Source organism: Aphanomyces astaci (assembly GCF_000520075.1).
Source record: "Aphanomyces astaci strain APO3 unplaced genomic scaffold supercont1.4, whole genome shotgun sequence".
Lineage (NCBI taxonomy): Eukaryota > Oomycota > Saprolegniomycetes > Saprolegniales > Verrucalvaceae > Aphanomyces > Aphanomyces astaci.
Genome location: NW_009798267.1, coordinates 1,595,336 through 1,620,412, shown reverse-complemented (window position 1 = coordinate 1,620,412; position 25,077 = coordinate 1,595,336). Strand labels below are relative to the sequence as shown.

At 49.6% G+C, this 25,077-nt stretch overlaps 10 protein-coding genes across 16 annotated transcripts in view; 5 read left to right on the top strand and 5 right to left on the bottom strand.

The window, feature by feature from the left end:
- H257_02715 (hypothetical protein) overlaps positions 1-3,243 on the top strand; it is a gene marked incomplete at both ends in the record, with an annotated part of 4,740 nt that extends 1,497 nt beyond the window's left edge. Inside the window, one exon of the mRNA XM_009826472.1 lies at positions 3,119-3,243. Within this exon, the coding sequence (XP_009824774.1) occupies positions 3,119-3,243 (125 nt within the window). The remainder of the gene's footprint in view (positions 1-3,118) is intronic.
- A 280-nt stretch (positions 3,244-3,523) lies between these two features.
- On the bottom strand, positions 3,524-4,928 carry H257_02714 (hypothetical protein). Its single transcript, XM_009826471.1, has 2 exons — positions 4,594-4,928; positions 3,524-4,538 (listed from the first exon to the last, which is right to left on the bottom strand). Exons 1-2 carry the CDS (start codon positions 4,874-4,876, stop codon positions 3,649-3,651), a joined length of 1,173 nt encoding a protein of 390 aa, XP_009824773.1. The 5' UTR covers positions 4,877-4,928; the 3' UTR covers positions 3,524-3,648.
- A 671-nt stretch (positions 4,929-5,599) lies between these two features.
- H257_02713 (hypothetical protein) lies at positions 5,600-11,016 on the bottom strand. Of its 7 annotated transcripts, none has more exons than XM_009826467.1 (19): positions 10,754-11,016; positions 10,631-10,694; positions 10,417-10,584; positions 10,285-10,358; positions 10,180-10,237; positions 9,722-10,105; positions 9,207-9,308; positions 9,006-9,149; positions 8,729-8,863; positions 8,522-8,671; positions 8,377-8,442; positions 8,209-8,273; positions 7,933-8,041; positions 7,660-7,803; positions 7,160-7,556; positions 6,711-7,033; positions 6,399-6,623; positions 5,964-6,356; positions 5,600-5,899 (listed from the first exon to the last, which is right to left on the bottom strand). In XM_009826467.1, exons 1-17 carry the CDS (start codon positions 10,903-10,905, stop codon positions 6,429-6,431), a joined length of 2,730 nt encoding a protein of 909 aa, XP_009824769.1. In that variant the 5' UTR covers positions 10,906-11,016; the 3' UTR covers positions 5,600-5,899; positions 5,964-6,356; positions 6,399-6,428. The 7 variants fall into 7 exon arrangements, with proteins under 7 accessions (XP_009824769.1, XP_009824766.1, XP_009824768.1 ...); XM_009826464.1 differs by having other exon boundaries at positions 6,444-6,623; XM_009826466.1 differs by having other exon boundaries at positions 5,964-6,623.
- A 119-nt stretch (positions 11,017-11,135) lies between these two features.
- On the top strand, positions 11,136-11,991 carry H257_02712 (hypothetical protein). Its single transcript, XM_009826463.1, has 4 exons — positions 11,136-11,275; positions 11,336-11,439; positions 11,490-11,607; positions 11,664-11,991. Exons 1-4 carry the CDS (start codon positions 11,227-11,229, stop codon positions 11,942-11,944), a joined length of 552 nt encoding a protein of 183 aa, XP_009824765.1. The 5' UTR covers positions 11,136-11,226; the 3' UTR covers positions 11,945-11,991.
- A 707-nt stretch (positions 11,992-12,698) lies between these two features.
- On the top strand, positions 12,699-14,101 carry H257_02711 (hypothetical protein). Its single transcript, XM_009826462.1, has one exon. It carries the CDS (start codon positions 12,719-12,721, stop codon positions 14,015-14,017), a length of 1,299 nt encoding a protein of 432 aa, XP_009824764.1. The 5' UTR covers positions 12,699-12,718; the 3' UTR covers positions 14,018-14,101.
- A 1,040-nt stretch (positions 14,102-15,141) lies between these two features.
- H257_02710 (hypothetical protein) lies at positions 15,142-16,468 on the bottom strand. Its single transcript, XM_009826461.1, has one exon. The coding sequence runs from the start codon at positions 16,442-16,444 to the stop codon at positions 15,230-15,232; it is 1,215 nt and encodes a 404-aa protein (XP_009824763.1). The 5' UTR covers positions 16,445-16,468; the 3' UTR covers positions 15,142-15,229.
- A 589-nt stretch (positions 16,469-17,057) lies between these two features.
- Positions 17,058-18,526, top strand: H257_02709 (hypothetical protein). The gene has a single exon (XM_009826460.1). The coding sequence runs from the start codon at positions 17,197-17,199 to the stop codon at positions 18,406-18,408; it is 1,212 nt and encodes a 403-aa protein (XP_009824762.1). The 5' UTR covers positions 17,058-17,196; the 3' UTR covers positions 18,409-18,526.
- Positions 18,527-18,656: 130 nt separating this feature from the next.
- H257_02708 (hypothetical protein) lies at positions 18,657-20,089 on the bottom strand. Its single transcript, XM_009826459.1, has one exon. The coding sequence runs from the start codon at positions 20,068-20,070 to the stop codon at positions 18,871-18,873; it is 1,200 nt and encodes a 399-aa protein (XP_009824761.1). The 5' UTR covers positions 20,071-20,089; the 3' UTR covers positions 18,657-18,870.
- Positions 20,090-22,103: 2,014 nt separating this feature from the next.
- On the top strand, positions 22,104-23,321 carry H257_02707 (hypothetical protein; the record flags this gene model as incomplete). Its single annotated transcript, XM_009826458.1, has 1 exon — positions 22,104-23,321. One exon carries the CDS (start codon positions 22,104-22,106, stop codon positions 23,319-23,321), a length of 1,218 nt encoding a protein of 405 aa, XP_009824760.1.
- Positions 23,322-24,843: 1,522 nt separating this feature from the next.
- H257_02706 (hypothetical protein) lies at positions 24,844-25,023 on the bottom strand (the record flags this gene model as incomplete). Its single annotated transcript, XM_009826457.1, has 1 exon — positions 24,844-25,023. One exon carries the CDS (start codon positions 25,021-25,023, stop codon positions 24,844-24,846), a length of 180 nt encoding a protein of 59 aa, XP_009824759.1.
- Positions 25,024-25,077: the final 54 nt, after the last annotated feature.

The window sequence follows — 25,077 nt, the reverse complement described above, 5'->3', positions numbered from 1 at the left end:
CATCCATGAAATCGCGCTGTATCGATGTTCTGCAAGGCAAGGGGTCGTGTACGAAGTATTAGTGTGTAAAACGATTAACATCGCATTATTTTTCGGTGTTTTAGTTCGCTTATAACATTTGTACCTTTCACTTATGGCCAGAAATAATTGTACTCATTTTACTATTTTACAGATTTTTCTGCTTTGATGCCGAGCTACTATGGTCATTTGGTGCCAAAACATTCGTCTTTTCATTGCTATTCACCTGCTACAAATGCTATTGAGGTTTGAGGTACCAGTCAAAATGTTCGAGCAAAAAAGTGTTGTACCTTTCACTTATGGCCAGCACTGTAGGATGTGAAATGGGAGTACTGTACATCGTGTAGTCGTAGTGCGCCCTTGCCTTCCACGTACAGTGCTAAGGTTAGAGCAGATCAAGAGTTGAAGGTATGGCATAGCGTTGAATCATTGGACAGATCGACGACTACTTACATGTACTGTAGCCTAACTATATCCCTAACGTTATATACATTACTCGGAGTAGATAATGTTAGTACTGTAGTGACGGATGGGAGGTCATGTATGTGGCCATAGCTCGTCAAGCACCTTGACATGTTGACGTAAAGCAAGTTGTTTGCCAGAATGAAAACGGCAAACAACTTGTTTTACGAAAGTCCTAGTAAAACCAACTTCAACCAACCAATCATCGCATTAGATGAAGTAACTTTACATTAGATGAAGTAACTTGTACAACGCACCCACCCGTTATTCAAGTTACTTTAGACATTATTTAAGCTTGAGAAATTTTTAAACATTATTTAAGCCTGAGAAATTTTTAAACAATGAATTTAACCCTGGAATTGCCAAAAAAGGTGCAAAGCACAATTAGTAAGTACTACGTACAATGAAATCCTCGTATGTCCACTGCTACCGGTACCGCTCGTTATTACGAAAGTTACTCAAAGAATCATCATCGCTTGTTATTGTGTCATGCATGTCACGTTGTGGTATTGACTCTCCCTAGTTCTCCGGCTTAAATTGGATCAACTATGGTGCACGTCATCTAAACTACCAACTTTTCACAAAAATTTCTGACTTCTATTTCATATTCATTACTCAAAATTTCAGCAAATTGAGACGTTGAATCGACAGATCTCACTGTCAATAAGGAGATTTCGCAATCGTGGGTTATTTGTTCGCGTTCAGCTCACGCAACGACAACGGCAGCGGCAACGACAGATATTTTATGATTTCGCAACAGCATATTTCTATCAAAATATACGAATAAATTATCCGGATAAAGGATTAGCATGGACACGTCCAAATGAACGAGACAGCACTGGTGGTGTCAGTCGTGCGGAGGCTACTGTACTTAAAACAAAGTCACGTCAATGGCAGCGTCGACTGTTGTTCATACTACCGTGGAAGCTGTTACAACGTCTTGTTATCCCGGACGTTCGATTTCGCCTGGACACGTTACGCAACAGCTCTCTGTCCGTCGAACAAGCTCTGTGATGAACCGCCTGTAGCTGCACCTAGCCTCTGCACCAGTGCTGCTCCGCTTACCAGGCGTTGTGGTCACGCCAAGCCGAGACCGTTGTCATGCTGTAGAGGCCTTGTGTATTCTGCTGCGCCGCCTCACATACCCGACCATTTCTTCGTCTTGGTGTCGTGCTCAACACTCATTTTTGTGATTGTCGAGCACGTGGCCAAATATCCAAGCGCCCATGTAAAATACCGCTAGGTTAAATATCTATTTCTGGACCAATTCATCTCCAAATTTGAATCTGAGACGTAGAATTTCTTCATTACATTAGAGAACGATATCATTCATTATGAATATTTTTTTGCGGACATATGCATCAATTGTAGACAGGTTTTGTCGTTCCGGAATTTGATCATAGAGGTTTTTTCGGCTGAGCGGAAAGAGAACGATATCGCATCTAAAAACTTCCAACTGGCCAAATCGAAGAGTAGAGGTTTTATTATTTAACGTACAATTAATGTAGTTAAACCCACAACCAAAATACGTTAAATACCGATTTCATGCGTTTTATCACTGCAGTGGGAGGTTAAAGGTCCCAACTGCCTCCGGATATTATATACGGATATAAGTCACATACAAAAATCAAGATTCATCTCAGCGGCCACCTAACGTGCACCATAGATTGTGAAAAATGGCACACTCAAGTTCAAATTTGGGTGAAATACGAATAAGTCTTACTGTGCAGACTTATGTTACGGGACAGCATTTAATATTAATACCAACCTTGGATACTATGGTTAATATAATACTACTGTATGGTATAATTTTGAATCAAAGCGTGGAAGACATGTTTTGGATTACTCTTTTAACGTAGATTTCCAATTTAAGAGACATGGGACAATTTAAGGGACATCGGATTCAGCCAATCACCCACCTTGAAATTTGAGTAGAAATACCTCTTTAAATAAATGTTCTTCATGATCCCATGTGTTTTATATAAATCAATTAACAAATTGGCTCTATAAATACATAACCTGTTGAGGCTGCATATGTACCTGACAGAATATCATACCCTAACCACAAAAAATATATGCATGGATCAATACCACGATCAAGCTTAAAATATGTCCCTTAAATTGTCCTTTATTTTTGAGGTGTTTCTGCTTAGAAAATGAGACATTAGGACATGATAGATACTGTGAAAATAGATGTTTCAGTGCTTGTTGGAAAGACCTGCGTTTCCTGTTCAATTATCAGTTTTCAGAAGTCGAAACCCATTCCTCAGAGCCGAGCTGCTTTCATTTCCCGGCAGCGACTCCAAGATATGTCTCTTAGAGCATCTCCACCGCATAAATATGTCCCAACTCGATAATGGGACATCAGATGGGACAAAATCTTCCCCACCGGATGCCCCGAAAACCAAATTTGGGGTTGGGACATCCACTTTGTCCCGAAAATTGCACACTATTGGGATATCCCAACTAATTGTCCCAATAAATATACTACAATATGTATGGAAGAAGCAAGTCCATTCGTGCAGTTTCCGAATGTCGTGGACCACGTCTCGCCGTCGTCGGGCACGCGAACGATGTGGCTGAACGAGTCACCAGCATTCATTGATACAGCGATATCTGGCCAATATCGCTGCGGCAGTGATTGCCGGTGACTCTCGTTCCCACGCTGCGGCGGACGCGGGTTTGTCCAAGAGGCGCAACCGCATAAAGCTATGCGGTCGCGCATCACGGACAAGAGTCCGCAGCAACAATTACACTCTATAACTTGGTGCGTGGTGGGATTACATAATCGCTGCGGTCAAGTAGGCTTGCAAGAACCGGCATTACCGACCTTGGGAAACTCAATAGCAAGGCGATGGTCACCATCGACATGCCATCCAGTCGTAATCTCTGAAAAGCTAACTACCACTAGAGAGAGGCAAACACCGTTCATAACTCTGTTCCAGAGTGAACTTGGCAGCCTCTCGATGTCATACTATGCACTTCCAGCTTGAGGTCAACTGGGAAGGGGACAGCTACCTAAACGGAAGATTTTTTGCAGACATCCCAAAAACAGTGAACTGGCTCTATTTTAGGGATGGGGACAAAAACATATGGGGATGCGGTGGAGATGCTCTTAAATTGGAAATCTACGTTAAGGTTAACGTTAATGATAGGACGTTTGCCTCGTCAGTTGTGGTGGTCTTTGGGCTCGCATTGGTAAAAGTAATCGTTGCGCTTGACGCACGTGTCGCGGGGGAGGCACGCCGCCTTCCCTTGGAAACCGGTGCCTCCACATTGGGCCCATGTTGCGAGCTCACCAAACTGCGGGGCGTCCGGAATGCACTGCGAGTACCAGTCGCTGATGGCCACACAGGAATGGCCAGTGCCACAGAGCGAGCTTCCACTGTAGCCCTTGCCGCCGCACTGGAACCATGGCTTGATGTAGCCATCGTCGTTTTTAGGTGGGGACGACACTCGAGAAGTTGTAGCCACGGGTGAGACAGAGGTAGGCACTACCGTGGGGGAGGCTGGTGTAGCTGGCGAGGAAGTCGAAGTAGTGGCAGGGACATCAGTGGTCGACGATGGCGCTTTAGGTAGAGGTGGGGACGAAGGTGTGGGCGGTGACGGGGTCACTGGTGGAGGCGAATAAGTTGAGGTGGTCGGTGGGGTCACCGTCGTGACTGGCGGCGACGGAGCTTTCGTTGTGACTGGCGGCGACGGCGCTTTCGTCGTAACGACAGGAGCGGCGGCGGTCGTGGGAGCTGGCGCGTTGTTGTCTGGACAGAAGATCACGTCAAACACTTCGTCCATGGCACAGTCGTGCGTTTTGGTGTTGTCGGCGGGGAACAAGTACGCATCGGGAGCATCTGGCCGTGTGACGTAGAGCTGTTTGCAGTTGGCTTTGCCTTTGAACTTGGTGGGGATGACCAGCATGGGCACGTTGTAGCCCTTCCGACCAGTGAATGCTTTGCAGTCTTCGTAGCTCGAGCACCAGCCAGGGCCGGGTGGGATGTTGCTGACATCGTACCATACTTGATTGAGTCCATACCCAGAGTTGATGAGCGAGTACTCGAGCACTAGCCACAAAGTATAAGATCATTTGACCCCTTAATGCATGACATGTCCACGTACAGTTGGCTTCGTTCGACGGAGAGTGCTTGAAGAGCCCTATGGTGCCCAAGGGCGCCCCGCCATTGTTGTCGGCTTTGGCCCCTGGAGCGATGTCGCAAATGAACTTGCTGCCACTGCCGTGCAGGTTGATGGTGTACTCGCACTTGTTGGTGAATCGGAATTCCACCGCGGACACTGTCGTTGCAGCGGCCATGATGATGGAGACGCTTCTACGGACAACCATGCTGCTGCTGCTGTTGTGTGAAGTCGATGTCAAGTTCCAGAATGAGCTGGACGTCCACATACTAGTAGTATTCAGTTGCCATAAGACTGGCGTAGGCTACCTGGCATGGAAAATATGTCACCTTGGCTTCATGTAATTAAAAACCTATCGCAGGTCGTCCAATACAAAACCCTAAATATATCAAATAAAAATAAATGTATTGACGAGAAAGCAAGTTCTACGAACTCGCTGCCACCGGCGATACGGGCTAACAGTCTGTAAAGTACATCTCTGAGATTGGACAGACTTTACGTGAACGAACACCACCGTGCAACGCACCACGACTACAGCTCATATATATGTAACCATCATGCACAGGACATGATTGCTCTCCACTCAACACTAGGAGGACTGCGGTTGATTGCAGAGTAGTATACCGTTAACTTTACCAGTAATAAACTGCTTCCTGAACCACTTACTAGTATACAGTACACAGTGTTTGCCAGAAAAACTCGACGAAAGTAGCATTGCCTTCAATATGGTACTACCTAGTACAGTAACGGTGTACTAGCATTCCAGCACCAGTATTGCAGAAATGATGTGCTGGCAAAGTTGCAAAATATCACCTTCAACGTACATATCAAACTAGCATTAAATATGCAACTTTATTAAAAGGCTTAGTATGCATAATCTAGTTGTGGTTTAAATCAGCATGCAACTTGTATTATACCACTGTCATTCCAACCCTGATTCTTCACATTTCGGCAATTTGGAAAACATAGTGCCAAGGAATACTGAAATTACGGTGGATCTCATCACACCTTGTACAGTGTAGTAACGTGTTATGTATCCAAACAATGCAATGTTAGTCGCGTAACCAATTTAACTGTAAAGCAGTGACAGCGTGTTTTCCATGTCCATGTCGCGGACCGTAAGGTGATATGGTGGCTGTGCGTGGTCAATCATGCTCTGCACCCCTTCCACATCCAACCCATCCACGTTCTTCCCACATACTTGGAGGATGGCACACCCGCGGTACACGAGTCCACTCCGCTCGGCCGGGCCCAGGCCAGCCACAAACTTCTTGACGTACACGCCATGGTCCTACGATGTCACACAGCCTCTGGTCAGTCGTCCCCCACGACACTACTGTACTACTACTCGTCACCTTGTCGCTGCGGAACAAGATGCCCATGGGACCTTTGGGAAACGTGACCGTGGTCGTTGCCACACCGCCGCCCCGACTAAAGTCGACGCGATACGGCGGCGACGCCATCGCATGCCGCAGCACGTCCATCACCTTGTCGTACGGCAAACTCGTGACCGACGTGCCATTCACAGCCACAACGCGGTCGTCTACCGCGATCTGCTTGGAGTTTTTCCCAAACGAAGGCAGCCTCGAGAACCCCGTGACCACCACGTAGCTGCGACAGGGGTCGGCCGAGTCCTTTAGGTCCAGGTCCACCAGCGGCGGCCACGTCTTGAACGACACGATGCCATCCGGACTGGTTGAAAACGTCAGCACCGCCGGTCGCGGCAAGCTTTTGAGCGTCTCCAGCACCTGCAACATTGTCGCATATTTCAGTATATCCATTCAACATACTATTGCATTGCACGACAGCCCCGTGTCGCATCAAACTGTACGAACCACAGGAAACGCCATCGCGCGCACGTCAATCCCGTTGGCGCGAAGCAGCAGCTGGCCAGGTCGAATTTGTCCACTCGCTTCACCTTGTCCCATGGCGGGCAAACTCGACGAAGCTTCGGCCTCGTCATGGCCACCAGATCGATCTGGAATGAATCCCGCCACAATCACTCCATGTGTGGCCTAGCAGACACACCCATACTCGTTAATACCCTGGGTGAGCCGTCGACACTGTATCTCATATCAGTATCTCATATCAGTATCTCGTACCAGGGGCCGCGCACGTAGTTTCAGCCCCAGAGGTCCATCGCCAAAGGACACGTCAAATGTCCGCAGCATCCGCCGCGGCTTGACTTGAAAGTTGTCGTCCGGCACGGCCGTGGCAAAGCGCAGTTGCACTGGCGCGGCCAACGTCTCGAGCAACGTCGCGACCTCTTTCGACGTGAGTTTGGCACAGGACAACCCGTTCACGCCGACAATCGTCGCTTGCAGTGGAATGCGATACAGTTCGTGGCGCTGGGTGTCCGTGAGCGTGCTTGTCTTGAGGTTTGGCAGCGTCACACCCGATACCAGCGCCATGCGGTCTCGCGTGCCTACACCCATCCCATGTACCAAATATTCATATGCAAAATCCAGCCAAAATCATGCAAAATCCAGTCAAAATTATGCAAAATCAAGCAAAATCCACGCAAATACTTCAATTTTGCTTGAAGACGTACGTTTGGCCAACACGATGGGCAAGTTGGAGCTCGTAAACGTCAAGTCTTCTTCGTGTGGCATTGGCGGCGCAAGCGGCTTAGCCCCGCGCCATGCGCTCGCCAAAGGCAGCTCTTCGACTGTGACATGGAGCAGCTGCAGCAGCATGGGCCAGTACTCCTTCATGAACGCATTGAGCACAGTCACAAGCGATACGACGTGGTCAATCAAACTGCCTTCCAACGTCGACGCAATGTAATCCTTGATCAGGTCTTTGAATACCGACGCGAGTACGTTATACACGGTTGAGAACCAGCTGCCGTTGATCTGGAGTGTCAAGTCCTCCTTGATCTCAATCTCGATAGACGACACTGCCAGCGTCGGCTGCCACGTGCCGTCCGCCATGGCCACCTTTTCCGCCTACAATCAATCGTTATGTTCGTGGCCATTTGGTTTACTTTCGTGGCCATTTGGGTTGGCTTGCGTGGCCAGTTGGAGAGATATTGCTATAGCATAGAACTACCCGAAACCCCAGCGACACGCACCCGCCCAGCACTTCGGCGTCGGCGGTCCCCCCGCCGTTCAAGTATGGAAACTTCTTTTGCACAAATGTCCAATTCAATCCTGGGATGATCGCACTGAGATGCGTGGCTTTCATTGTTAAGACCTAGTCCAATCATATATCACCATCATCAGCATATACATTTATATATATATATATATACATACATATGTATATATATAATACTCATGTAATAAAAAGAGCAATATATATATATATATATATAGTCCGTACATCGTCGTCCGTGGCCACGCCCAGCTTGACCGACACTTTTTCCTTGCGCACTTTAAACTTGGACAAATCCAAGTGCGACAACGTGTACTCGATGTCGTCTTTAGTGCCACTAGAATAAATAAAAATATATATATTTATAAAAATATATAGCACATCGTGTACTCGATGTCATCTTTGTGGCACTAGAATAATATATATATATATATATAGCACATCGTGACGAATACGGCGCTTTTCATAAATATGACTATAATATATCTATCTCCAACTACTTACATGATCGGGTCGACTTCAATCGACGGCAGCACCGACATGAGAAAGTCCAAGCATCGGTCCTTCACCTACATCCAACCAACCAAATATATATATGTCTGGATCTCTGCACATATCCACAACTTATAATATATATATAAATGGTGTGCATTTGATATGTTCATCTCCCACCTGGTCCACAAACTCTTGCCGCGCCGCCGCATCCACAGCCAACGTTCGTCCCCACTTGGCCAGCTCCTAAAAATACAATATATATATATGTATTGATGTATAATACATATATGCTGATTGAATAAATATAATATATCGTTCGTACGTTGACTTTGAGCTTGGAGACAGCTTCCGTGACCTTTTCCCGGAGCAGCGCCGGGTTGTCGTCTGTGACTTGTGCCAATTCTTTCGCTTTCGCCAAGATCGACCGGCCTTGTTTGCTGGCTTGGAACTTGGCAAGCATCACTTCGCTTTCCTAGTTGAATCATCAACCATATATATATATATATTTAGAATATATATATATATCTACATTGATAAACACGGTGGCTTGCTCGGTCACGCAGGGCAAAAACGACTCCACGCGCTCCAACATTTCCAGCGGGTCCATGCACGCTAGCGCCATGTCCTTGGTCGCCAGTTCGTTCATCAGTGCCTTGCCCTTGGACTACAGTCAAACAATATATTCAACATAAAAATAATTCTACAGAACAATTTATTTACAAATATTTTTTTTTAAAATATCTTCATACGGATTTTTTGTTTGAAACGTGAATAGTATATCATATATAAATAAATAGCCAACCGACCTTGAGTCCACGGGGACTGAGCGTTTGCTCTAGGTCGTTGAGGAATTGATCGGGCTTCAACATGCGCATGCGACGCTGCTGCTGCTCCACGCGGGCTTGGAGCATCGTCTTGAAGTGCGCTATGAGTGCAGCGCCGTCCTCGCTCTGCCACGTCATACATATTAGCCACCAACAAGCTCCAACGAAGTAGGAACGAACAACCTGCGCACCAGCTTGCAGTTGCTTGGCCAGTTGCTCCGCCACTTGTCTCATCTCGATGCAACTGCCCACGCAATTCAAAATCTTCTTGGAGTGGGCTGTCAGCTACATACACATCTCCATCAGCCATACTAGTAATCACCACATCACATCATATCCTTGTGATATATATAATATATACGCATAGTTAGCACGTCAACTGATCCATGAGGGTATATCGACCATGTTCTTTGCACGAATGGTATAATAAATAAATAAATATTATTATATATATATATGCTGAAAAAATATATTCCATTGAAAACACATTCTTACATATACTGAACACATACATGCATATAGTATCCATATCGCAGAAAAAAATAATATATATCTATATACATCGACGGAAAATACTACACATGCACATACACACATAATGCCAATCCACTCGTACAGAATCCTGTTCGAACCCCCCCCACGACATACATTCCATCCCACCACGACATACATTCCATCATGTGTGTACGACTACGTACTTCAACGAGCTCGGCGTTGGTGGCCAACTTGGTCCCAACCCTCGTCTTAACCAGGTCGGATAGCTCCATGAGCCGCTGCAGCTCCCGCTCGCCTGCCTGGCGAACCTTCTCTGTGGCGTCGTGGAATTCTGGGTTTACAAACGACCCGAGTGCCGCGGTATAGTCGGCGCCATAGTTAAACGTAGATGCAATGGACGACAGGGACGACGCGTTCTTTTCGCAGTATGCGCGGACAGTCAAGTAGGCATTTTCCCCGGCCGCGGCCAACGCGTCGGCTTGTTGTTGCGTGAGACGGCCGTTGAATTCGGCGAGGATTTGATCGGCCGAGAGCGGTTTGGGGATTTTTCCCAGTAGTCGCAAGTCCACGGCACTCACGCTTGACGCCTACACATTCATCACGCGTATGGGGAAACGTCCCAACGATTTATATGGGAAAACTCCCAAATACAATGTCGTACTTTAAGGAACGCGGTCGCGTTCGAGTCCAAGAGCACCACGTAAAACCCATCATCGTGTCTAGTACAAGACATCAAGTCGATGCATGATGGACAAAGTACTAGTACCTGTACTGCGTGACGACACCGAGTCCAAACTTGGTGCGGCAGCGCGTGCGCGCGGCCAGACGGACGTATTTGCTCTAGACACAAATGGATTTCCGTGCATGTTCGAGGAGGAGGAGCGAGCGGGACAGGCACCTCGAGGGATTCGCGCGAGCCGTCGTCGTCGTACTGAACCTCGTACACCTTGTCAAGTACGTTGTAGCCTACGACGATGGCAGGTCGATTCGACGGGGTCTGCACCGGCAACCCTGGAGGAATCTCGTTGCCGGTCAACGATGGCAGTCGTGGCATCATCCAGCAAGTCTACCCGTCGCATGTCAGCACAGTATGACCTGGAGAGAAAACACACCTGAGAATGCAGCACTCCGCCGGCATCCATGTCGACCACGTACACCGGACGACCGTTGACACCCCTACACAGTCCATGATCGAAACATGAGTCCATCGTCGATGCGCGTAGTGTCCGTTGTACTTGATTTTGTGACGAAAGATGCCCGTGCCAAAGCTCGTCTTGACACGATCCCCTTCCGTGAACCGAATCAATCGCGTCAAGAGTGGTGGGAGCAGCGTGCTTTGCGCTTGGCCACTTCGTCGGGGAGACATGACCGTTGGAGAGAACGCCATGTGTCGATGCTGCGAGGGTGACGGCGACGGTAGCTCTCGGTCCAAGGGTACAGTATGATGATAGATCGGAGTAATGTCGAAATTACCAAATTGACGTCGTATCGAATAAATGCCTATTCATAGCCAATCCCAATCCTTGAAAGAACTTTGCACCAATCGAAATGCATCTAAAATGCAGTAATGCGATAGTTTCCATGCGTTCGATAGTTTCCAACGATCAACCGTTGCGTTTTGCTGGCAGCATGAGTGACGTTAGGCGACTGATGTTCCACAACAGCACCCGCGACGACAGCAACTCACACAATCCAAGTAGCGCAGTCCATGGTCACGAAGGTCTGTCCATCTTGCACAGCCGCCTTGACCAACGACGGTGCGTGTCTACTACATACATGTACCTGTACGCATCATTCTAATCCACGACATGTGGCAGTGTTGGCAAATGCTGTACATTGCGACGCATGCAAAACTATCTACTGCTGGTGGTGCGAGCAAGTCATCTCAAAAGAATCCATTGCCCAGCACTACAACGTCAAGGTACCATTCATTGCGGCCTCCTGACCGAACGCAAAATAATCACAACGTAGGGCAAAGGTTGTCGAGTAGTGCAATTGCCCCAGTCTCCTACCGCTTCAACGTCTCTGAAGGATCACCACGGCAACAGCGGACATCCAGCCAAGAGCACTCTTGTGTGCATCTGGCTGAGTATGTCTCACTGACGCTGATCTACTACTACAGGATCCTCATCCATGATGATGTAGATCACTTGTGGCGCGTTCTTCTCACCCCCGTTGCCATGCTTTGCGCATTTGTGACCGCAATGTGCCGCGGCTTCACGCAGTGTCCTTGCAGGCGCCATGAGCCGCTGGACGACATGACCAAGGAGGAGCCACCGACTGCAGCCGCGCCTGACGTTGTCAAACACTACAAGGCCGAAGTGCACCCAATGCAGTCGCTTCCACAGCCCCCGCCACCATCCCATCCTCCAACCAACACGCACATCATCCACAGCTCGGCTTATGCCATGTATGCCAACCTATAGCCTCAACTCGGTTAACGGGCACCTAATGCAATGTCACAGTCGTCGGATCTTACTAGGGCATTGTTTATATGATTGCGCGAATAGGTAGTCCTCACGTCACAACAGTGTCTCGTACGAATGCAGGATGGCGCAAGGTACCCCATGCCGCCGGTACTCGCACCATGCAATTGTAATGAATTGCATATTCAGGCTTTGCGTCACTTCAAGTGGCCGTAAATTGATGGTCATCGAATCAACGCTCGTTTTTCACTGAAACCTAACGGTGCCACCTGGGCGGGAAAGTCGGAACTCCCCCACTGCATGCACAACGCTGCTAACGTTAGTAGGTTGTTTCTTTGCATGTTACGGTACCTCATAGGAGAGAGCATAGAAGGGTACTAAGCTTAGTACTACGTAGTACAGTGTTGCGCGTGCTAGAAATATCACATATATGAAATGGCCTTGACAACGAGCGGTAAATAGGGTGATAACTCTCGCACAAACTTATAGCTGCTGTCCGAATTGGTGGGTCGGTTGACCAGCATACACGCGGGCACGACGACCAAACGAATGATATCATACCAGTCTAAAAGGATATAATTGTGAATAATATATCAACAACCTAAAGCAACGACCAAATTGTGTTCTATGTTCGCTTCAACTATGGTACTCCCTAGTAACATGTTTATCGCTCTATTAAAGCCACATACACGAGCCATCATATGGTAGCACTAAATTGGTCGTTTCGATCGAGGTCCATTGGTGCTTCAACCTTGTGGCAGCCATCCACCGTCGATGGAACCTCTCGAGATACAAGCCGCATCCCCGCGCACGAAGACGGTGGCGTCATCGCCTGCCGAGCGCCGCCTCCTCAACGTGCTGTTTGCGTTGATCGGCGTCGGGTACCTCTTCCCGTTCTCGGCGCTCACGCAGCCCGTGGACTACTGGACGTTCCTCTTCCCCGACTTCAACATCGAGTTCTCCATCACGTGCGTGTTCCTGTACACCAACTTGATAGCGTTGGCGCTCATCGTGTCGTTCGGGTCGACGCCGTGGTTCACCGGTCGCATCGTCGGCGGGTTCGCCGGCCAACTGGCCGTGCTGGTGTTTGTACCCGCCGTGTACGAGTACGTGTCGGGCGAGTCGGCGCACGTGTGGTCCATCCTGGGGGCGACCGCGTTTGCCGCCATCGTCACGGCGTTCTTGGACAGCTGCGTCATCTCGCTCGCGTCCAAATATCCGCTGCATGCGCAAGAGTCGCTTCAATTCGGCATCGGCCTCAGCACGTTGATCGGTAGCATCTACCGGGACGTGACCAAGGTGGTGTTCCCGCCGGACGCCGTGATCGCGTCCAGCTCGCTGTACTTTTACACGGGCGCGGTCACCGTCGGGTTGTGCATTGGCGCGTACTACATGCTGCGTCGCCTACCCATCTCCAAGTTCATGTTGTCGACAACCACCAGTACTCCCCCCACCCACGAGTCGTTGCCGTTGATCCAGCCCCCCAAAAAACAGCAGGATCACAAGGGGGACTACGACAGCAGCAGCCAGAACTTGACGACAACCAAAGCCCCCATCGACCGCTGGGCTGTGCTTGGCAAATGCGTGCACAACCAAATGCAAGTTGCGCTCTTGTTCATGACAACATTAACACTGTGGCCCCCGCTCGTCACGGAGATGCAAAGCCACAACTTTCCAAGTTTGCAAGCGTCGGGGTGGTGGCCGCTGATCCTCCTAACGGTGTTTTCCATTTCAGACTGCATTGGACGCCTCTTGGTGTCGTATCGGTGTGGACTGACCAAGGCCAACGTGTGGAAGCCCGTGCTTCTTCGTATGCTTCTTGTGCCGTGTATCGTGATGTCTGTCCAGGGTATTGCGTTCAACCACGACGCCCTCTCTGTTCTGTTTGTGCTCGTGCTGGGGGCCACCAACGGGTACCACGGGTCGCTGGCCATCCTCTTCGTCAGCGAATGCGTCGGCGACGACGAGAAAGCCATCGCAGGGTCGTTCACGGGCTTCTTCCTGAACTTTGGCCTTGTCCTTGGCTCTTCGTTTGGATTGATTTTGTCGCAATTTATCCACACCCCGCAGTAAAGTACTACCCCACAGAGTGCATGGCGTAATAGTATGAAATGATATGATATAGTATATCGTATAAAGTTAAACGAAACATCGGAATACCTCGTGTCGTCATATATATATATATATATATTCATGCACGGTTTTACTTCACTTGTGTGGCTCTCATCGACCGTGGAAAGTGCATTTTGCATGTGGCGGATACGTCATTGTCGTCATTCACAAGGAACCAACCAATGGCATCGGTCTATTTCAAATGTCGGTGAAGGATTGGCTACATTTTAACCAATAAACGTAGCATATTGTCAACGGTGGACTGCTGTAAAACAGTAGTACAAAGTTTGCCTGGTTCAACAGCACCCTTCGATTATCTGATTCCTGTAACCATCACCTTCAATTGGCGATTGGCGGTTTCAGCATTCGATTTCCCGGTTACACTTTCTACAGGAACCAATGAGATCGTTCTATTTCATATGTCGGTGTGTGATTGGCTACAGTTAACCAATTACAAGCCAGCGTCCATGTTCTCAACGAATTCTAGATGATCTCCACACCCCTTTCTCCCCGTTCGACCGACATGGAGGCTGACCATACCGTGAGCGTGACCTCCGCACCAGCGATGCTGAGACGGCGTCGGCTCCCCCTAATGCGTTAATGCACGAAGTCTCAAACATCGTTTGTTTCCCTTGCGGCGCCGCTTCACTTGGCCAACTTTGACAATGGAATACCTGCGTTAACCGGGGCCACTACCAAACCCACCCGCGGCAACCAACGTGCGTATGCCGTCGATTGGGGTCAATTTCCTTCTTCATGTGCTCGCCAATCCTGGTCCGAAGTTTCCACCCATCCACGAACTTCATGACGGCATGTACATCTGCACTGTCACATTCGCGTGGCCAAATGTCGCGTATGATGTGCATGTCTTTCGGATGAACATGTAACCTATGGCGGCGCAGCCTCGGGCTACTTGTGGCGTATAGCAAGCTCTCGTAGTTGTTTTGCTAATATATATATCTGCATCGTCAAAGAAACGTTGATGAGTTGGGCTACTAGAGAACCCCGATTGGGTCTTGGAGTTGTGTATTCCTCATATGAAGTGAATGCAAAGGTACATGCCCTGTAGACTTTTCGGTCGTGTTGTTGGTTGAGTGGCGCAATTTCCAACGACGGCATATACACAAGTATATACAGGACCCTCAAAACACTTGATTGGCGTCTCGTTTATCCCTACATGTGAAACACAGTGGCCAACACGACCCCGATCGACGACCCAAGGATCAGTCCAACGTTGAGGAACAAGCTGGAAAGCATGCCCGTGGCACTTTGCTCTTCCAAGTCGACGATCTCATTCACGACGACAATGGCCAGCGTGCCCACATACCCGGACGTCACCCCGGCGCCGACGGTCACCGCGATGGACACGGCGTCATGGGAGAACACCCCCTTGGCACAGCACATGGCCAGCGGCACAAACAACACGCGGGGAAGCACGAGCCTATACATCGTCTTGGCGTTTACTCCACCCCGAAAGCGAACGAGGTAGCGCCCCGCAAGCTCACACACGGCGTACGTCGCTAACAAGTACAGTGACCACCACCCCGACGTGTTGAGAGCTGGGAACTGGTAGCTGGGGATGACCGACACGACACCGGGCCACGCGGCCAGCGAACTGGCGTACGTGATGGTAACGAGCAGTTCTTGACGCCAGATTTTACGCACAAGGGACAAGCGCACGACGTCCTGGGTTGCTCGTGTCAGGCTCGTTCGGGTCAACGGGAGACGGAGCAGGGCAAAGTACGCGACGATGCCGCAGCCGACGGTGACGGCGCCGACGAGGAAGTACAACATTGTGGCTTCGACAATGGCGTTGGCTGGAAAGAAAGCTTTGGTTGTCATGCGATAGAACGATGTGACGACCATCGAGAACCCCATGCCTAGCTGGACCGACTCGATGCCTGCCCCCGGTGGAAACAGATTGGCCATCGAAAACACGGAAGAGTCCAAGAACGACGTCGCGACAGACACGATGACCGTGCAGCCCAAGACCATGACGAGGTTCTCACGCTCAGACGTGAGCACCAAGTAGGACACTGGAAGGATCGTTAGCACCAGCACTTGGGTCACAAACCCGCCGACGATGCGGCCAGTGTACCATTGTTTCCCACCGACCCACGCGATGAAGAAGAGAGTGGTGACGCTGGCAATGTTGTACGCCCATGAGATTTCAAAATCCACGTCAAACGTCGGAAAGAGGAGGTGCCAGTAGTCCACCGGCTGCGCCAGCGCATGGTACGGGAACAAATAGCCAAAGCCCAGTACCATAAACAAGAACGACGCCTTGGACAAGTCTTTGTCCGGAGAAGAGCACTTGCCCCTCTTGATCATCGGGTCTCGCTCGGCGGCTGTGCCATACTTGGCCACAGCTACACGTTCGTCAAACATCGTTGGAGGTTGCTGAACTACCGGTAGTGCAGGAAAGGACATATGGCGGCGGATTGAAAACGCACCAATCAGAGAGCATCATTTGTCGCAGTGGACTTGGATTGGCTGTTTATGGACATGAACAATACTAGTACAGCACTTTTTTCATCCGGATAATATTAGAGTTGCCCCTTCAACATGTTTGCCTCTTCAACATCGTTGTGGAAACGTAAAATCTTTGTGGTTAGCGCGACGAAGAAGCAAGGTAGATCGTGGTATCGATTAAGTTTTTCGTTTTTCGACGACATGCAAGCGACTTCAAGCGTTGATGGCATGCTAAACGTGACCATCGGTCCCCTGCGTCATTTGCTGGGAAGTCTACTGGGACCTGCCCCTTATATTGCTTCTACTTGCCCATGCTCTTCTTGACTCTCTGACCTCTGTATGATATGATATGCTACTGTAGGGCAAGGCCAAATTGACGGAGGAGAGCGGTCTTAGTGACGCATGTGGCCACTTCTACGTGACGCTATTCCATTGTTAACGTTACATGCAAATTCGTGGATGTTATCGTATCCGTAGTGGCTAACCGGATGAATGTGTGGATACGGTCCATTCTGCAAAGCCGAAATTTCGGCGCACCAGTCCACATCCATACAGCGATTCTTGTCAAAAATGTGCGGAACGGATGCTGTCTACTACTGCTGACCCGTTGAGATTCCGCAATCCTGTCCAGAATCTTGTCGATCTCCAGTATTAAAACGACGACCACCATGGGCAGCGAACATGACGCGTGCCTCCCGAAGGTCTACTTCTCTAACAACCAGCCAATCACCGCCGCTGACACGGCCAGAGCGAATCGCTTATTTGCAGTGGTCGGGTTTTCGTACATCATTGCCCTGGATGCGCTGCTGCAACCCGTGGATTACTGGCGGCTGCTGTTTCCCACGTTCAACGCCGAGTTTGAAATCTCTTGGGTGTACACCGGCACCTGCGTCGGCACCCTTCTGGTTCTCTTGCTGCAGCATGGCACACCCGTGCTAGATCAACGCATCCGACGGGGCTTCATGGTGCTGCTCCTGTTCATGTCAATGCTGCCGTTGTCGCATTTTGTACTTAGCACGACAACGCAGCATCTTGTGATGGTGCTGGCTTCCGCGGCGGCACTTGGTGCATCCATTGCCGCGATCGACAGCAGCGTGTTTGCACTAGCATCGTTGTTTTCAAGTACCGGGCAAACCGTGGAGCATGTTCAACTCGGCCTAGGCGTGGCGCTGCTGGTGTCGGCTTTGTATCGAGTCGCGTCCAAAGCGTGCTTTGAGTCGGACATGGTGGTCGCGGCGTCGATGGTGTACTTTGGTGTTGCGTTTGGAACGATTGCGATGGGACTCGTGGCATTTTCGATCCTCGTGCGACTGCCGATGGCCCAGCAACGACTTCACGAACGCGCCAAGGGTCAAACCATGAACGTTTCGATCTGGCGAAAGATTTGGCCACACGAGGCCATGGTAGCGTTGACGTACTTGACGACGTTCTCTGTATACCCCGGTGTAATCACGTCGATCCCATGCTTCCACGACGAAAGCGGGTGGTGGAATGCTACGGGATGGTGGCCGTTGGTGTTGATGACAAGTTATGCCGTGTGCGAGCCGTTGGGTCGATACTGTGTTCGATGGCGATGTGGCTTTACGCACAAGACAGTGTGGAAGCTCGTCGTGCCTCGCGTCGTGCTCGTGCTCCTTATCGTGTGCTGTGCTGAAGGCAGCCTTTGGTTCACCCAATACGATGTGTTTTCGTTGGGAGTGGTCATGGCGCTGGGATTCACGAATGGGTTTGTGGGCACGTTGGCCTTGGTCGTGGTCAACGATGTCGTGGACGACCACGAACGGACGTTCACTGGCATGTGTGCGACGCTGACCATCAACACAGGGATCTTTGTCGGGACGACCGTTGGCCTCGCCTTGGCGAGCTGGTTGAATTTGTAACGTTATCGCGTGCTCGATTGAAATGTATAGAGAATATACAACACACAGAAGTAACCTCTAAAAATTACAGTATTTGTCGATTCGAAATTGGAGTAAATCGGCAGACAATCGATCGACCAATCAAAACCCAGAACACTCATCAAGTGACCAATCAAAATCATTCTTCGACCAATACATCTCCGAATTAGTATGTGACTGAATTTAGTGTGATACTTGACGATCTTGACATACAAAAGTCAGGACAAAGCAGATTTGGCGAATCAGCACAAAAGCCCAAATTTTGCTTAAAACACAATACTTTTATGTACTCGCAACGTGCATCCCCAGGTGAACCTGTCGTGCAGCATACCGTTTGCCGCGCTGGTTCCAGTGTTTACTTATATCAGTCAACGAAGGCGGCGGTGTATGTATTTTTGATAACGGTAGTACGGGGGGTTGGCCCTTGTCGACTGCCTGTAGCATCTACAACCCCACGACACGGGCGGCGATCACACTCACGGTGGCCCCTGCTAAGATGCCAACGTTGATGCCCAAGCTCGCAAACATACCCGTGACGCTCTGTTCGTGGTCGTCAACGCAGTCATTGGTCACCACCACAGCCAACGTTCCGACGTAGCCGTTAGACCAGCCGACGAGCGCGACACTGAGCACGGAGATGGCGTCATGCGTCAGTACCCCTTTGGCGGCGCACACGATCAACGGGATCAGCAGCAACCGCGGCACCACCAGTTTCCAAATGGTGTCGTGGGTGGCAAGGCGCCATCGGACACACGATCGACCCACCGCTTCGCATCCAGCAAATGTCGTCATGAGAACGAGCGGCCACCACCCATTGGCGTTCGACGCGGGGAAATTGTAGCTCGGGATGGTCGTGAGGACGCCAGGATACACGACGTACGTTATGCCAAAAGACAGCGCCACCATGCATTCGTTGAACCAGAGCTTGGGCCACATGGACAAGTCTACGACTTGCGACGCGTGCGCTTGATGGATGCACCGCTGGGTAATGGACAACCGATGCAGTTGGACGTACGCGAAAAGGCCACCCGCTACCGTGGCGACGGTCACCGCAAAGTACAACATCGTGGCGGGTACGACAGAGTCGGTCGAGTAGAAGAACGCTTTTGTGGCCACGCGGTACAGAGCCGACACAAACAACGCCCAGCCCATGCCCACCTGCGTGGCCTCCATGGCCCCCACAGGAAACAGCGACGCCAAGGACAGGACGGTACTATCGACGGTCGAGACGGACACGGAGATGATGGCCGTGCTACCCAGAACCATGACTAGGTGCTGCATGGAAGTGGTGAACACATAATGCGACGCTGGCAGCGCCACCATGAACAGGAGGATAACGGAGAACCCTCCGACGATGCGCCAGTTGTACGATGGCGCGGCGCCGAACCAAAGCAAGAGCAGGAGAGTGGACACACTGGCGAGGTTGTACACCCATGCGATCTCAAACTCGGCGTTGAAGGTGGGGAAGAGGTGGTGCCAGTAGTCGACCGGTTGCAGCAGGGCGAAGCATGAGAACAGGTAGGCAAACCCGATCACCGTAAACAGCCTAAACGCTTGGTGCTTCTCGTCTACATTGTCGTCCAGTGGTTCGTAATGTCCCCCCACCTTCTTGAGAAACTCTGCTCGTTCTGGGTCCGCCACCATGCCTCGATTGCCTTTTGATTTATTTTTTCGGATAATTTGAAGGAGTACTTCAGAGATCTTCTTCGAGGTTTCATCCGGATCCGGATACGTTTCGTCACGCTAACTGTAAATGTACAGCATGAAATACTTATGTTCACGACGACTATAAGTTCCTTGTCGAAAGTGGTATGGTGTACACTACCGAGCGATTGCTGGGGTCGCATTTCCTTCCGTGAGGTAACTGGATTGTAGATATAGGCAGAACGATGCAGTACTTCGAGTAGAGTTTTGATAGGTCAATAGTGCCGGTTACTGCCGGTGACCGTTACGTCGAAGTTCGTACAGCAAGTCTGTATCGAGACGGCTACAGTACTCCTTTTCACTCCGTAACTACTACAAAATATTTATTGTGTGTCTGGATGCCATCAAAGTTCAAAACTTTATGCCATAATTTTCTTGAGATTTGGGTGTTTTATGGCATAAAAGAAATGGACCGATTTGGTCCAACTATTTTATGGAGGTTTGCGTTCACGTTGAAGTATTGCACTTCACAGTGTCAATCGGAAATCGAACAATTTTTCCACAATTCAAGCGGTATCCAGACAACTTTGTAGATACTTTTGTCCTCCTTTTTCTCCTGGGATATGAGACTTTGGGAAATTTTTGCAGACTTGCCAAAACCGTTTATGACATAATTTTATGGGGTGGCATGCCCTTACAGTTAACGTTATTAGCATGAATATTCCGACAAGATACTCATTCCGACACCCCATTCCGACAACAACGATTCTATTGGATACTCCTAAGTAGGAAGGGTACAGTGAAAGCGTAAGGGTTCACACATACACCTAGAATGAAGGCCTGCTGCGTCCATCGGGTAAATCTTTCGTAGTTATGGTAAGGGTAGCATGAACTAAGGTGAAATGCCACTTGCTCACGTGTAAACATAACTGAAACGAGCAGCGGCCTCCTTATCGCATTCCTATATTTAGCAAACCTGATTAGGAGTAACTGCCGAAATGTCAGAATATGTCGAACTACTACGTATTTGGTGAACTATCGATATTTCAGATTCCATTCGTCAGAACCGACAGAATTGTGCTACCCCTACCCCTAAATGACTTTGATTGGTCAAAATGGTGTAGGATAAGATACTACTACTATATGATAGGTAGAAATAGATAGTGAGGCGATTCATTGGCTAAAATTAATGCATACAAATACTAAGTAAGAGCATCCCCACCGGCTGATGTAGAAATGTAAAAATCTTCAAAGTACATCACTACATCAGCAAAATTTACATTTTTCAGCCCCACACCGGTTGCCAATAAATTTTACATCATGATGTAAACGCTCCATAAACACAGATTTCTCAACAGATCTGTTGGGTCATTTACAGTTCTATGCGATTGAGGTCCCAATGGACTTCTTCAACGAAGCATGCCATCCCGATGTCCTGAAGCACGCCGGCAGCATGAATATGAATCTTACAGACAATAGAATGTACGCCAACCTGCTGCACTAGATTCTCCACTGGCGAGAGCTCCAAAACCTCAATCGCCAGCGGGCGTCCAACACGAATTTGCGCCATCAGGACTACTATTTCCGCCAACCGGTGTGGATTGGCTGTGAAGTGATGTACTACTGTTACAGCACGCACCCAATAAACGGGTCTTTTCAGCTCTATGTTTACATCAGCCGGTGGGGATGCTCTAAGGTCGGAATATTGATCATATTCATCGTTAACAGAATATTGGGGCCAGACAGAATACGTACGAGTACTGTCTGTACCCTGGCGAAGTGAGTGTTCATGTCCTCGTGTCTTTAGGTCAAGCAAAAACATAACGTTAGAGCCATACGTTCTCAAGGGTAATTCCCGGCCTTTAACTTGACTTCTCCCGACTTTTATCACCAGAAACGGTATTGTGAAGAAGGAATATGAGTACGCTTCGAGGTGTCTCAACTCTTTTAACACGTTCGATGCATTATTGGACACCGCAACGCAACGGACACAACTGCCTCGGAGTTGGTTGCACCTTTGCACATTTTACAAAATGGTTCGTCCAAGTGCCAACGTGGTGCAATTGCTGTCGCCGTCGGTCTTGCCATCTCATGCGACGTTGACGTCGGTCAACATGCGCGTGGCGTCCAAGCTGTTCCTTGTCATGGGCTTTGGCTACATCTTCCCCTACTGCGCCATGATGCAGCCAGTCGACTACTGGACGACCCTTTTTCCCAACTTCAACCTCGTCTTTGCCCTCTCCTGCGTCTACAATGTCGCCAATATCCTCACGTTCGTTGTGATTTTATGGCGAAGTCGAACCCCGCAGTATTCCTTGCAGATTGTGGGCGGTTTTGCCGTCCAAGTCGTGGTGCTCATCCTTGTGCCGTTGTCGTACTATTTCCTTTCTGGCGAATCCCAACACCTTGTAATGGTCCTCACCAGCACAGGTGTGCTAGCCATTGCCAGCTCGTTCCTAGACAGCGCCGTCTTTTCACTGGCCTCCCTCTTCCCCAAGGGAGCTCTGGAAAACGTCCAACTCGGCATCGGCTTTTCCAACCTCATCACCGCCACCTACCGCCTCGTCACCAAAGCCATGTTCCCATCGCATCTTGTGGTCGAGTCGTCCATGATGTACTTTGGCGTCGGTGCCCTCACCGTCGTCGGTGGCGTCGTGGCCTACTTGATGTTGAAACGGCTAGCCATCGCACGCGAGACCCTCAAGACCGCCCCCCAGCAGCAGCAATCCTTCCAGCGGTCGCTCTGGACGAAAATTCTGCTCAACGAAGTGCTCTTGGCGCTGTCGTATCTGTGCTCGTTGCTGCTGTGGCCGGGCGTCGTGTCCAACATCCCGAGCTACAACTTTCCCTCCTTGAATGCCAACGGGTGGTGGCCGCTTCTTCTCATGGCTCTGTTTGCCCTGAGTGACGTGGTCGGTCGGTTCGCAGCATCCAAGTGCCGTCTTGGCATCACGCGCTTCACAGTGTGGAAGGTGGTGCTGCCGCGATTCGCCCTCGTGCCGTTGATGGTGTGCGCGGCTACCGGCCACAGTTTTACCCACGACGGGGTTTCGGTGCTGTTTGTGACGCTCTTGGGGCTCTCGGGGGGGTTCGCCTGCACACTGGCCGTGGTTGTAGTCAGTGATTGCGTCGACGACTCAGAGAAAGGCGCCACGGGGGTCGCATCTGCGTTTTTCATCAACCTCGGCATCGTCCTTGGGGCCACGCTCAGCGTCGGATTGGCCAATTGCATGGGATTGGCCCCGTTATGATTGTATATCGAGTTAACAGTCTGTAAAGTACCGTTGGGGATACTCCCAATGGTACGATGGTACTGTATAATAAGACTGTATTTTGACGTTTGCCGTAATTTTATTTTACTTTTTTATGGTGACAACGGCAAATAATTCGCATAACAGGCTCGTCCGGTTATGGTGACTCGGTTGATGGAAGTAACGACGACAACAAATTGGACCCTACCCTCAAGTAATACCGACGTACTACTAGTGGTGCATAGTGATGCTGACTAGAGTTCACGTTGATGAGGACGAAACTGCGAATTTCAAGCTGCACGGAGGGTCACTTTGCCCACTTGTTGACTTCGAAAGGTACAAAAAATGCTCACGAGTAGTGTCGCTCAGCCCAGCCAGTAGGGTAGTCAAAGGAGGCAACTTCGATCTCAATTGCGCTGCATTTGCTCGAACCAACGGTGCTTCTGAGAGCATCTACAGTAACGTTAACAAAAACGAGATATCCATGGTTGCAATTGATTGGTGAAAATATTTGCAATAGTAGTCAATGATTGGCTCCTGTATTTTGTCTTTCGGTGACTGGAGTAAATGGTGTGTGGAGACGAATATTTTCATATTTTGGTTATTTCTGGTTGGTCCCAAAAATAACCAGCCATTTGGAGGTGCCGATGGAAATGCTCTTATTTGGGCATCCTCAATGGTACGCCTACATATATGGAGGTGACGAAATTGCAAGCCAAATCTATCGTTGATTGAATTATCACGCATCGGTAATATTAGGGGGTTTCAATGATATATGATCGGACGCAGCTACGGACAGTGGTTGAGTGACATACCCGATCTTGTACAGTATACAGCGCGGCGGTGGAGTTGCTGCTCGGAATGAACCTTTATGGCGCCACGTTTATCTGGACGATGCTAGGGTACCATACCATAACGACTCGGACAAATATTTGCTGGATATGTGCTTCGGACACGCACTTAACCGAATTTACGCATTAAATGCGAATAGTTGTACCACAGGCCTTGTCCGGGTAGCGGCACGGCCTGCGGCCTACCTGCCGCTTTTCCCGACAAGAGGAATCGATTGGACATTCGGTGAAGTGCACGATTGGGGCTCACTCCTCGCCAAGGCACCGCCTGCACAAAATTATACACACGACCTCCGCTACGCTGCGGTGTGCGCAATTTTGTGGGCGGATGCTCTGTCGTCGCTCGCAACTGTAAAGCTGATCGTTCTTATGCGGGTTAATACAATACACAAGTATAAAGTGTCCGAACGGAATATGTTCCGTTTGGACACTTTCATTCGGACAAAATATGTTCCCCTTAAGTCCAATACAAATGCCAAGTATGTCCGACTGAAATTGTCCGAACGTGTCCGCAAAGTGATCATATTCACCCATGTCCATATCAATACAGTACTGGTACACTAGTTGTTACAGACTCGATGAAGGGCTGCACGAATCGTTGGCCTCCAACGGACACAGTTTTGTATCGACACGATTGCCAAACACAACAACTCAAATTAACGTCGTTCAAGTTAATCCAGGCCATAACTGCGCAGCAACGCGTCCATGTTGGGCGGTCGCCGTCGGAACCTCTTGAACGCGTCCAATGGATGGGCACTTCCTAGCATCGCCAGGAGCGAGTCGCGGCCCACAGCCTGCCATTCTTCTGGGGTGGTCGCTTCTTCGAATCGACCGAATGCATCCGCCGACATGGCTTCTGACCACAAGTAGCTGCACCAGCCAACAAATATGTACATATACCCATC